The 12895-nt window shown below is 35.3% G+C and overlaps 1 protein-coding gene across 1 annotated transcript; it reads right to left on the bottom strand.

Moving 5' to 3' along the window:
- Positions 1-2914: 2914 nt before the first annotated feature.
- Positions 2915-8988, bottom strand: LOC133305465 (protein Brevis radix-like 4). The gene is made up of 6 exons (XM_061505694.1): positions 8909-8988; positions 8631-8784; positions 8141-8520; positions 5097-5232; positions 4227-4627; positions 2915-3172 (listed from the first exon to the last, which is right to left on the bottom strand). The coding sequence occupies exons 2-6, from the start codon at positions 8754-8756 to the stop codon at positions 3094-3096; spliced, it is 1122 nt and encodes a 373-aa protein (XP_061361678.1). The 5' UTR covers positions 8757-8784; positions 8909-8988; the 3' UTR covers positions 2915-3093.
- Positions 8989-12895: the final 3907 nt, after the last annotated feature.

The raw sequence follows: 12895 nt of genomic DNA, 5'->3' as shown, positions 1-12895 counted from the left end.
GTACATACACTTTCCCCCTGACTTCTCTAGTGGCTTACCAGGTGATGCTTGTACGCTCCAAAAGTCTCTTTATGGTTTGAAACAATCTCCCAGGATATGGTTTGACAAGTTGTGACTTTCTCTTATTTTCTTTGGTTTCAAACAGTCCAAAGCTGATTATACACTGTTTACTTATTCCAATGGTGATCAATTTGTTGCGGATCTTATTTATGTCGACAATATTATCTTGGCTGGAAATAATTCTTCCATTTGTGCTAAAGTGAAAACTCATCTTCATACCTGGTTTAAGATCAAGGATCTTGGAAAACTTCAATATTTCCTTGGTATTAAACTTGCTCGTAGCTCCACTGGTCTCTTTCTTTGCCAGCACAAACTTGCCTTAGACATTCTTAAATAATGTGGTCTTCTTCGTTGCAAGCCTGTCGACTTCCCCATGGAGCAAAATGTTAAATTTGAATTAGCATATGGGCCTGATTTTCCAGATCCCACACGTTATAGATGACTGGTTGGTAGACTCATGTACCTTACCATCATTCATCCTAAGCTGAGTTATGTTGTACATTTTCTCTCTCAATTCATGCAACATCTCAAACAAATCCATTATAATGTTTTTATCCGAGTTCTTCGATACGTTAAACGCAATCCTAGTCAAGGTATCCTACTTAAGAAAAAATATGATCTTCAACTTCACGCCTTTTGTGACTCGAATTGGGCAAGTTGTCTCATTACTCGACGTTGTGATTGGTTATTTTATCACTCTTGCAACTTCTCCCATTTATTGGAAGACTAAGAAGCAACACACGGTATCTCGATCTTCTGCCAAGGCCGAATATCAATCAATGGATGTCGCTACGGCATAACTTTTATGGCTTAAGTCCTTTCTTCTGTCTTTTGGCATCCTCCATTGCCAACCTATGCAAGTATTTTGTGATAGCCAATCTTCACTCCACATTGCATCCAATCCTATCTTTCATGAGCGTACAAAATAACTTGATTGCCACTTTGTTAGGGAGCATCTCATGGATAATACCATCTCTACTGCATATATTCGCACCAATGTCTAATCATCTGATATTCTAAACAAGGCACTTGGCAAGAAACAGTTCGAGTTTCTGATCTCCAAGTTGGGCATCTCCCCCCTCCATACTCCAACTTGAGGGGGAGGATTAAGATAAGATCATTTTTGTATAGCTGTTGTATTTCATATTTAAATATTTAGTTTGTTAGCTATTCCAATAGTATAGTTTGTTATCTATTTGAACTTGTATCCTTATCTTGTAGTTTGTTAAGTTGTTCCAATAGATTAATTCTTTAATTTGTTATTATCCGTACCATTTTGTATTATGGCTCTATTTAAAGGCAATCGTATTATTAATGAAATCAACCTGTTATATTCAAAACACTTTCTAATATATTCGTGTCATGTCATTTCATATCAACCTGCATAAAAGCGGCACACTTTGAAGTTGGTTGGTTATTCGTGTTATATCGTATCAAACCGCAAAATAAATGAATCGTATTTGTATTAAATGTTTTGATCTATTTTCAAATGCATATCATGTTTGTTTTAAATGTATCATGTTCATGTTAAATTTATGTTGCGTCATTTCAAAATTCAAATAAAACAAAGTTGTATATTTTGGCGTTAACACGACCCCTAATGCGAAATGAAAATGTGTGTTCAGGTTAATCCGTTTTTAAATTTGTGTGTTTGTATTGATAAAAATTGACACGCAAAAATTCGTATCTTGTCGCGTGTTGACCTTCAAATACGAAATTGACCCGCGTTAATATTTTGACATGTTATTCGTATCGTGTCATGTTATATCAACCTGCGTAAAAAGCAACACACTTTGAAGTTGGTTGGTTATTCATGTTATATCATATCAACCCGCAAAATAAGTGGGTCGTATTCGTATTAAAGGTTTTGATCTATTTTCAAATGCATATCATATTCGATTTAAATGTATTGTGTTCATAAAATTTATATTGTGTCAATCCAAATTTACACCCTTAATTTCCACTAAGATGCAGTTCTTTGCAAAAGAATGTTGATGGTCGTGAATTTTTTGACAGATTTTTTAACATGTTTTGTATTATTTAATAAATCTTATATGAGTTTTATTAAATAAAATTTAAATTTAAATTAGTTAATAAAATTTATTTGCTACTAAAAATATATTGTTAACCTTCATTTTTAAATAAAATATAAAACTACTCAATATAGAATATACCGCAAGAAGCCCGATGGATTTTTGGGTCAAAGTTCGTTGGTTTTCTTTCAAGATTTAACTTAATAGGCTCCATATAAAGGCGTTTTGAAGTCTCTGACCCAAAATTGGGGGATTTCCGTTGTCCTTTTGTCGGTTCGGCCTCAAATTATCCAAACAATGGCTTTTATAAAAATGCATTAGGATGAAGATTTTTTTTTTAAATTTTAATAAAGGATAAGAATTATTTTTAACTCATGTTAAGATTTTACTTCGCATTCAGCCATCTTACGTTTTAGATCAATAACATTTTTTCACACTCTGCATGAAAAAATAATGAAGTTACTGCATGAGATTGGCAATTTTCCATGATATCATTTTTAATGAAGTTGCATGTTTAATATCCCCGCAATGATTCAAAGAAGATCGAATCCTATTGCCTATTGCAGCTGCTTGACATATGCAAGTTCATTTGTCTGTGCATGATAACAAATATGCGTGCTGCACGAAACAAAAAATAATGAAAGTAGAGTCATTCTTTGTATCCAATTTGAGTAGTCATAGAATTTACACCCACCAGACTTCTTAGGTTCTTAAGTAAACAATTGCTGCTCTTGATCCACCAATATCTTTAACTACTACAAACTATATTTGCCATCCACATCCAAGAGAACAACCTGAACCGGTCGCACAAAAGACGAGATGAGGAGTGTGAGTAGAGATTCAAATAGCCCAAGGCAGAGGGGCAAGTAGCACCTCTTCTGACATCTTCTTCACCTATAACGAGACTTAGTAGTATAGCAAAACAAATATGGAACAATTTATAAGCAACACCACCTCCACACTGTGCAAAGCATCAGCAGTCACTCCCCTTTGTATAATCTCACAAGTATTGTTCATGTATTCTGGCACGGTTCTCCTCCCACCATAATCTAGCATGCATCTCCCCAAATTTTTCTCGGCTGCACAACGCATGAGAACACCCAGAGATAAATTCCGTAGAGTTCTACATCAAAATGCTACTACATAACCAAACACAGTATATATATATATATATATATATATATATATATATATATATATATATATGGGTTTTATAATTCATGTTGAATGACAATTGAAATCTTATGTTGTAGAGATAAAAAGCATGTGGGACCCATGTGTTAGAAAAAATTATATGTAAGACCCATGTCAGCACGAAAATCGAAGGGTGTGTAGGAAAATTTTAATTCTCATGTTGAATGAGAATTATAAAACCCTATATATATATATATATATATATATATATATATATATATATATATATATATGGTAAAATCATTTCTCCAGCAGCTTTACGTACAATGACATGTTGACATGTGTTTAGTTATGATTCCCTACATTTAATGTTTTCATCTTTTGTATGGTTATGATTCTCCGCATTTAATGCTTACAAGTATATATATGGCAAATATTTGATTGATGCACGTACAACAGCTGCAGAAATGTAAGCCCTGTATATTTATATATGGCTTTAATGTTTCTACAGTTATCTACATTCGTTTCCAAAACGACGTCGTTTTGGCTTTAATGTTTCTACAGTGAATCTAGATAAGTTATATATAAGAATAGGTTATTCTACTTTTTTTTGGCTACTTTTGTCTACTATTCTCCAACATCATTATATCATAATCTCAATAGAAGAGAGAAATGATAAAGGTAGTTGAAATTCTGATCTAATATATATATTGGAGAGTAATAAACAAAGGTAGTGAAAAAAAAAAAAAAGTAGAATAATCTATCTCATATATATATCTATGCCTAGATTTACACCATCCATAAAGTTGAGACAACGATTAGTTGAAGCAGAATGGCTGAAAGTAACAGAGAAATCAGAAATAGATTTTCCCAATGTTTGTTTCTAAATTCTTGTCCTTTAGACCAATTAACCTGAGATGTGTTAAATCGTGGTATATTTGACATAGCAATGAACGGCTAAAGGCCATTGTCCAGCCATAAAATTGCTAGCAAGCGTACCTGAATCTGACTCGTCTGAGCTCCCTTTTGCCACCTGGCAACGCTCTGATCGTAATGTAAACCCCAGGTTCATCCTGTTCAACCCATTCAGTCTCCAAATCACTAGCATTACTGATTGATAAATCACCAGAGCGATCAGCGTCTCTCGATGAGCTACTTCTGATAGAAGCGTCCATCGATGATATCTCGGTCTTGGCCGCACTAATGGTGGAGACTTTTGGGGTTGAGTTCATAACATTCGAGTCATAGAAATGCCGGGATTGCATTGACTGATGATCAAAGGAATCTGAGGATGAGTATCCCATTCCCATCCCCGTTGGTCGGTACATATTACGGGGTAACCGTTCCCTGCTTAGTGGAGGTGTTACAGGGCTATCTTCTGCTGATTCAAGCTTTGTGCTCTGTTACCAACCCAAGTAAAAATAACAAATTAAAAACAGTAAAAATGATATATAAAAAAAACCAGTAAAAAAAAAAACTTTTGAATTCAGTAATTAAGAGAAAATTGCGAAAGGAATCATTGCTGGAAGTATTTATTAATTATAAAGAAAAGGCAAAACAATATTAAGAAGGCATTGAACAAAAGGCAGAATTGTTACAGTGAAGCACCTGAAATTTATAAGTAGACTCACTATATCTAAGACAGGCGAAATTAATGCTTTGGATTTATTTTATGTTATAGGACTAAATGTCACAGCGCAAAACAAATTGGGTTAAATCAATGGCGAACTACAATTAATTAGAACACTGTTATTTGCGTCATAACTTCTGTATGCCTATGTGAACAGCCATAAACATTGCCTCAAGTAACATGCAGCAACCATTACTAAATTGTGGCATGATTACACGTCTAGGAGCTACCCAAATTACCTCATCCTCAGACCTAGGTGGCGTTGGAAGAGGGAACGCTTGGCGGTTAAACCTTTGAACATTGTAAAGTTCCATGACCCTGTCGTAGTTCTCTGCCCACCACCTTTGAGCTTGCCATTTGTTGAACATCTCTCGACTGCATTGAAAGAAAAAACCAGTTCATTTTACTACTCTTTAGTCCTGATATGATCGTGTGAACTATGTACATGAGAAAAAAGCACCGTCGCATGTAGCATCTGAATTTTGGAAAAGAGCATTGCAACCGTATTATAAAAGTGTTAAACAGTAAAACCTAAACGGTCCTTTTTGTCCTCCCCACCCCATCTCGTTTTTACCATAATTTATTTTTTCTTTGTATTATGTCTGAAGTTGGGTAGACTGGTGGAATAATAATTCTTTCATGTTAAGAGATAATCAAGCTTTTTTACCATATTATGTATGAGTGGTCCGCGTGAGACTAGCTTGAAACCCTCAACTAATTTTAATTGCTTCTGTTATTATTATGTTTTTTGTTGACCAAATGGCTTTTTTAGATTAATTGTCAAAAAATTTAGTGATTTATGACACTGTAGTCAATCATGCTAAGTCATTCGGTGCGTGGAATAAGGGTTTCTACAGCCAAATTTGACCTTATATTTTAGGTTTGTCTAGACAACCGAAAGCACGTGGGTCCAAACCTAATTATTTTGAACTATATTAGTAAACGCACCAAAACATGAATTGATTTCGATGGTTGATTATGTTTTAATATTAGCTTCAGATAAATGTGTCATAAATTTATCTATTAACATGTGTGCATAGACCGACCCACTAGTACCATGTTGGTTGGGATTGCACCACAAATCACCAAGTAGGACCAACTCACAAAGATGCCATTCATGCTTTTATCTTACAATAATATAAGAAAAAACAATCTGCTAAAATCCATAAGACCTTAATCTATATTGTCTATCTTTAACTTTATTCGTGCCCACCTAGTAAAGGTTCATATTTTGTCTTGTATATATTTCTGGGGTGGACGATGATGGGAGCGTTCCCCAGCATATCGCAGAATAAAAGAAAAAAGAAAACTGGTATAAAAGAAGACAAGTCACGAAAAATCGGGCATGACACGAAGAAATTTGAAAATGAAGGAAGCAGAAGAGTTTCCTCCGACCAGTCGACAAAACTCGGTTAAAAGGTTCGAACACAATCAAGAATGACCCACAGGCCCACCTCCACTTACCGGCCACATTAAGTTGTCTTTTGGATACCTTTTTTGATTGCTTTTTGGCAAAGGCGTGAAATTTTACTAAAAAATGCGGGGCCCAAACCTACCCTCTTTCATATTTACGGAGGAGGATCATTGATAGCATTGGGGAATTTCAGTTTGGATACTTGAAGGGGCATAGTAACAACTGGGCACCTATTTGCACTTTCTTATGTAATTATTTTTATACCAATCTTAATTATTATTATTTTGAGAGGAGTCTTCTGGATATTTTGATAAACTTTAAGTCTTTGAATCAACTGTGGAATTAATCTTAAGTTAAGATTAAGTCACAATTGAAGTTCTTCACCCCTCCTCATAAGTTTTATCTCTAACCCAAAACAAAATAGACAAGGCTCTGTGAATGCCTTGAAGTTCCAAAATTTGGATGATTTTCTCCAAACGATAATTTTATAAGTTGGATTTATTAATCTCATGCTGTTGGAAATATCTTATCTCATATTATAGAGATAAACATGTGGATCTCTTTTTATTTTTTTTATAAAAAATGGGTCCTGTATATTTATTTATGTGACAAAGATAAAATATCTCCAACAACACGAATAAAAAATATTTTCTAAGTTATAGAATCGTCACTCACTACATTCAAAGCTCAATATCATGTATTCATTAGATATTAATTTAAATCTCACACTTAATTTTACAATTAGGCATGTAAACCGAACCAAAAATTTAGGCATTTTACTGTATTGTCCATATTTTTTTTCAAAAAAAGAAAATAATGCGATCTGTATTCAAAATATAATACCTACACATTGTAAGGTTTATCTTTAGATCTTTTAATTATTTTATTTTAAATATTATCATACAATATTTTTAAGGTAATGTAATACACAAAACCAGGTAAATAAAATTTTATATTATATCATCAAGTGAATATAATTTAGATATGTTTAACATCATATAATATTTTTATGCATAGATAATTCCACCTACAATTTGATAAATCCATCATCTATATTTGCTTTCTAAAATTATTTATTCATTACTTTTCTAAATCTTATATTCAATGTAAAATCTAAAAACTATTATATTATCAAGGGTTTTGATGTTTGTCATTTTAAATGACATATGTTATATCATTTTAGGAGAGAGATAGACACGAGGAATGAAAATCATAGGAGAGAAAATGAGTGGTTATTTTTTAATTTAAATTTTAAATAAAAAATATTATTTTGTGTCTATCTCTCTTAAAATGACATAATTTTATGTCATTTAAAATGATAAACACTATTTCCCTGTTATCAAGTTATTCAAATTTAAGGACAAACTTGGTAATTATCTTATATTTATGAAATTAAAATTTTAAAATCTTTAAAAAAATTAATGTAATAGCGTATTATCTCGTAGAGAACCAATTTAAGAATACTCTATATTAACTACCACAAAAAAGGAAGACTCTATATTTTTCACCCGAATAGGAAAATAAAGGGGGGGAAATCTTAATGAAAATCCAGTTAGCACCAAGCATACCGTTCATGCAACATAAAACTATAAAAGTACCCAAAGAACCTATGATAGGTGAAAACGAGCTAATTAGTGGGGCGTGAGAAATTGACTATCCACCATGGCAAAATGCACTCATTTGTCATCATCACTGGCTAGACGATCCAAACAGGGACTAATCTTGACCCAACACTGGATTGTAATTTGTAAGGCACGGTCACCGTCCGATCGAAACTCAAAAACGGCAACGAAAGCAACGACTTACGACGGGAATTGTGGCCCTGATTAGTGATATTACAAACACAGCACGAGAGAAGGGGAGGCGTACCTGAACCGTATGCGCTTGAGATCGTTCCCGCCACGCGGCAACGACACGAAGGTAATCAAAACGCCAGGCTCCACCTGCGCCACCCACTCCTTTGGTTCATTCTCTTCCACGAACAGCACCACCGGCTCCACCCGCCGTCCACTGGCGGAGTTCGGCGTTCCCTCCCCGCTCGAAATCCCCTTCAGCCTCGCCTCCATCTCCTTTCCCCATGTCCTCGTCGTCGTCGAGCTCGAGCTCCCTGTTCTCCGGTACGACAATCGGAACCGATCCGAGTCAGCGTCCGACTCGGTATTGCTATTAGGTCGACCCTGCGTCGGTGGGCCCGTGCAGGGGGCGCAATGCTTGTAGGCCCCCGATGCCTTCATCGCCATATCCTTTATCTAAAAACGCACTCGAACGTAATAAAAATTAGACACCTAAATAAACCAAGATGAAGTTGTTTTCACTTTTCAATTTTCAATTTTCAATTCCATCGCTTCTACTAGTGTACCTGAGAAGTTAGGGATTTGACGGCTTGGTTTTTAGCAGCGTTTGTTGCGTTGTTCGGATCGGCATCTTCAGGTTTACTCAGTGAGTCGTTTCCTGGTTTCTTTGGACGAGCTATGCACGTAAGCATTTTCGGTTCTCGATCGATTCACAATTCTCTGCAAAAATTAAAAGCCGGATTCCACTATGTCTAGACTACATTGCAGAATTGGATAGAAAAAATAAAATAAAATAAAATAAAATTGAAAGAGAGTGTAAGAAGAGGAGAATGCTTCACTGCACCTGAGGGTGATGGTTTCGTACACTGCAACTGGTAAGGGGAGGTTCAAAGCACGAAAACCGATATGCCACTGCGTATACGCGCCATGCGCACCAACTTTAATGCGCAACTTCAATTACGAGATCAGAGATTCTCTGTAGAAAAGCAGGAATGGAATATTATAATGGTGAGAGAATGAGTTGCCGGAGTTAATGGTTGATTACGGTGGAGGAAGAGGAGGGGACAGGGTAGGCGTGTGTTTATTTGTTTTGCTTTGCTTTGCCTCGCGAGTGGCTATAATGGTGCCAGAAGAGAGGATTTCATTGCTGTCTCTGTTACTGTGGATTTCGCTTTTTTGTCTTGCGGTCTCTTACCGGTTACCGGATGTCAACTGGTCATTGCACCTTTCGCGCTTGCTTTGTTTTCAAGTTTCGCTGACTTGTTTGCCCGGTGTTCGAGGGAGTTACTCCTCCTCCCTTTCATGTCTTTGGGCTTGGCCCCAACACAACAACCCAAACAAATAAAAAAGCCCAGGCTCATATTAGTTGGGTTTAACTTGGCTTCCACAAGGCTTAGCTACAGTGTCACTGGTGGGATTGCCATTGGGTTGCGCTCAAACCATACAACGTTTTTTCTTTCTTTCTTTCTTGATGACTAACAACTCAACAAACAAACAAGCGTTAGGCAGAGAGGCAGTCCTCAGCATGTGCAAAATAGATTCACAATGTTACTTGTAGGAGGGCAATGGTCCGAAATTTTGAAGCCTATATACATGTCGTAAATAATGATGGTTTACAAATTTTTATTGCATGACACATTGGAGGTTCATAAATATATCATGGAAGGGTAAAGTGTATCAATCTAGGAATACTATGTGAAACAATGGTAGACCAAGGCTCAACATGAATTTCTCATGCTGCTGTGCAAGTATACTGTGGAGAGAGTGTGTCTGAGTGGTTAAGGTGGCTCTATATAGATGCAGAGAGTAACAGATATAAGTTGAATAAAGAAAAAGCTCTATTCTCCATGTGTGAGGGGTATTTAGAAAGGAGATGCCTCTGTCAAGCATGGGAGCGATAAAGTAGAGAGTTGTCACTTAGCCTTGTATTGTCAAGGAGACAAGACATGCTACCCTACCGTCAATGCACAATGGGCAGCAATGTGGGATAAGCAGAAAATTTTAATACTGAGCTTTTATGGCTCATCATGGGTGCCACTACTCCAAACATTACACCTCATTGTTAACTAAAACAATTATACAAGCCTTCCCAACCAACGAAGTAACGCTAATTTTATGGAAAATATTTCCAGTACTATGGATGTAACAGCCATTCAGTACATCTTTTATCAAATATGAAAAAAAAAAAAAGTAATACATTTACATTACCCTTACCTTTATGGTTATTTTCTTTCATATTTCTACTTTTTTCTTTATGGTTATTTCCTTGCAAAGGAGTACCTACTCTCATTGTATCGAAAATACATTCTATTTTATAATGAGTGAAAATTTCGAACTTAACTCCAGCTTCCAACAAGTCGACAACATCTGTGTTACATCATTTTTGAACAAGCAGTGAGCATTGATGATGCTGAGTTTTGTCGATTGTCTGCGAGCCAATGACTATTGGGCATGACTTATACTTTATATACTGATAAGGGTCGTTGTTGGCGAGGTAAGCAAAAAGTTAGTTGGGGCCGTAGAGGCCTGGCATGTTTGGGTATCTGACTTATTGTAAATCATTTTTTATTAATAGTTTGAGCTTAAGTCATGAATAACTACTGTTATGGTTTTCTAAATCCTATTTATATTCTCTTGTAACCGAGTGATTTGTAATGAGTGGCGGTAGTATAAATATAGTACAGACAAGCTGAACGTAATCTACATTAAGTGAACCTGAATAAACCATTATGTCAATTTCTCTCTTCACTTACTCTTTTTTTTTTTTTTTAGATTTATGTGTTTTGATTTCAAACAATAGCGCCATTCATGCTGACTTGCTGAGTTTTATTAATATTCTACTACTATAACACCATGTTTTTTCGTGGTGGAAGTGTAACATTTCTTGATAATAAGATGGGGCATGGGAGTTGGTCTCTCAGTCGAGTTGAATGGGATCCTCCAAGGCCTAAGACTTGCTTGGGATACAGGCTTTGGGAATGTTTGCCTTGACAGTGACTCAACTAATGCCTTAGATCTAGCAAAGAATGGCTGTTCGAATAACCAGCTGTTGTTAAGAACCTTGAGGTCACCACCCCAAAAGCTAGCTCAAGGGGTGGGAGTGCCCAAAGTCTTATAAAGGCCATATTAGTTGCCCATCCAATCAATGTGGGACTAGATATCTCAACACGCCCCCTCACGCAAGAGCCCTTTAGGCTAGAAGCGTGGAAATTGCACAGGCGAGGCTCTGATACCATGTAAAGAACCTTGGGATACACCACCCCAAAAGCTAGCTCAAAGCCTTATAAAGGCCACATTAGTTGCTCATACAACCAATGTGGGACTATATATCTCAAAACGCCCCTCACACAATAGCCCTTTGGGCTTGAAGCGTGGATTATGCACAGACCCAATTTTTGGTTTACCTTTTGTGCTTTTTGTTTTTAATTCCACTTTAAAGTGGGGACAGTGAGGCTCTGATACCATGTAAAGAACTTTGGGATAGCTGTTTCGGTCTCTGGTTTTAAGGATCCAAGCGCTTATAAATAGAGACTGGATGGTGGAACTAGCTCACATCAGGGTGTTCGAAGGAAACTCTGTTGCTGATTGATTAGCTTCTTCCTCTTCAAATCAGGGTTGGGACCTTGAGGTCCTAGATTCGCCTCCCTTAGATTGCTTTAGCTTACTGTTAAGAGACCAACTGAGAGTTTCCTCTCACAGACTGATTATTAGTTAGTTGTTCTCTTGTTTCTATCTTCCTTCTTTATCCAAAAAAAAAACATCTAACATAACGATGAGTCAATTTTTCCTTTTTTTGGTGCAATGGAAGAGACAATTTAAATATTGATAGTTGGTGATGGAGACATTAACTAATTTCTTTAAAATCAAATTAGTTATTAAAATTATGAAGGTATTAATTTGTGATTCACTAGTTTAATTATGGTTGAAGTCGAATAAATTACAATTAAATATATATATTTTTAATATTATATAATACATAAGTAATAAAGTAATATAAAATTATAATAAATTAATATAAGTGAGTTTTTTATTAGTAAAAAGAAGCATACGTATATTCTTCAAGATTAAAAATAAAATCATTAATAACTATTGATTAAAGTGAAGAAAAGAAAATCATTATGTACTTTTAAATGTCACACTGGAGAACGACACATCACTATAGAGGGAGAGACGTACCTGAACAACATGTAACATGCAGCTTCTTCAGGTGCAAGACGCACCTTGTACTATAATTGTTGATTTAGTTTAAATATTGATCAATGGTTGGTTATGAAGACGTCCAACCAATGTCTTTAATATTATATAATATATCAAATATCAAATTAATAAAAAATTATAAGAAATACATATGGGTAAAATTTTTAATTAGATTAAAAAATAATAATTTATATAATGACTACGGAACAAAGCAAATAAAAGATAATTATTATGTCGAGAGGCCGTTTGTTTGAGCTTCTAAAAAAAATATCTTTGTAAAAATATTTGAGGGTCAAAGAATGTGCCTCTCCTCGAAAAAGGAAATTAATCGTCAGAGGATGTGCCTCTCCTCGAAAAAGGGAATTAATCTCATTCTTTTTCCGGTAGAAAAATTTAATGCACCCGCTGTTCCAATGAAGGATTAGCCTACAGGGCTGTACCCTGAGCGCGAGGTGGCCGGAAGAAGTTGAATGGCAGGTTATACAAAAAAAAAAAAAAAAAAAAAACCTTTTATTTCTTCCTTAATGTAAAAGTGTTTTTTATAAAAATTAGTTATTTATATTTTTATAAAAATATTTTTTTTTGAAAATTTTTTTGACTTTTAACTTCTATTCTTTTTAGAAATTAAAATTTT

This window comes from Gastrolobium bilobum, unplaced genomic scaffold (genome assembly GCF_033153095.1).
Source record: "Gastrolobium bilobum isolate Gb01-03AN ecotype WA unplaced genomic scaffold, APGP_CSIRO_Gbil_v1 utg1221, whole genome shotgun sequence".
Classification (NCBI taxonomy): Eukaryota; Viridiplantae; Streptophyta; class Magnoliopsida; order Fabales; family Fabaceae; genus Gastrolobium; species Gastrolobium bilobum.
Note: the sequence above shows the minus strand (reverse complement) of the source record. Positions and strands in the feature narration are given on the sequence as shown.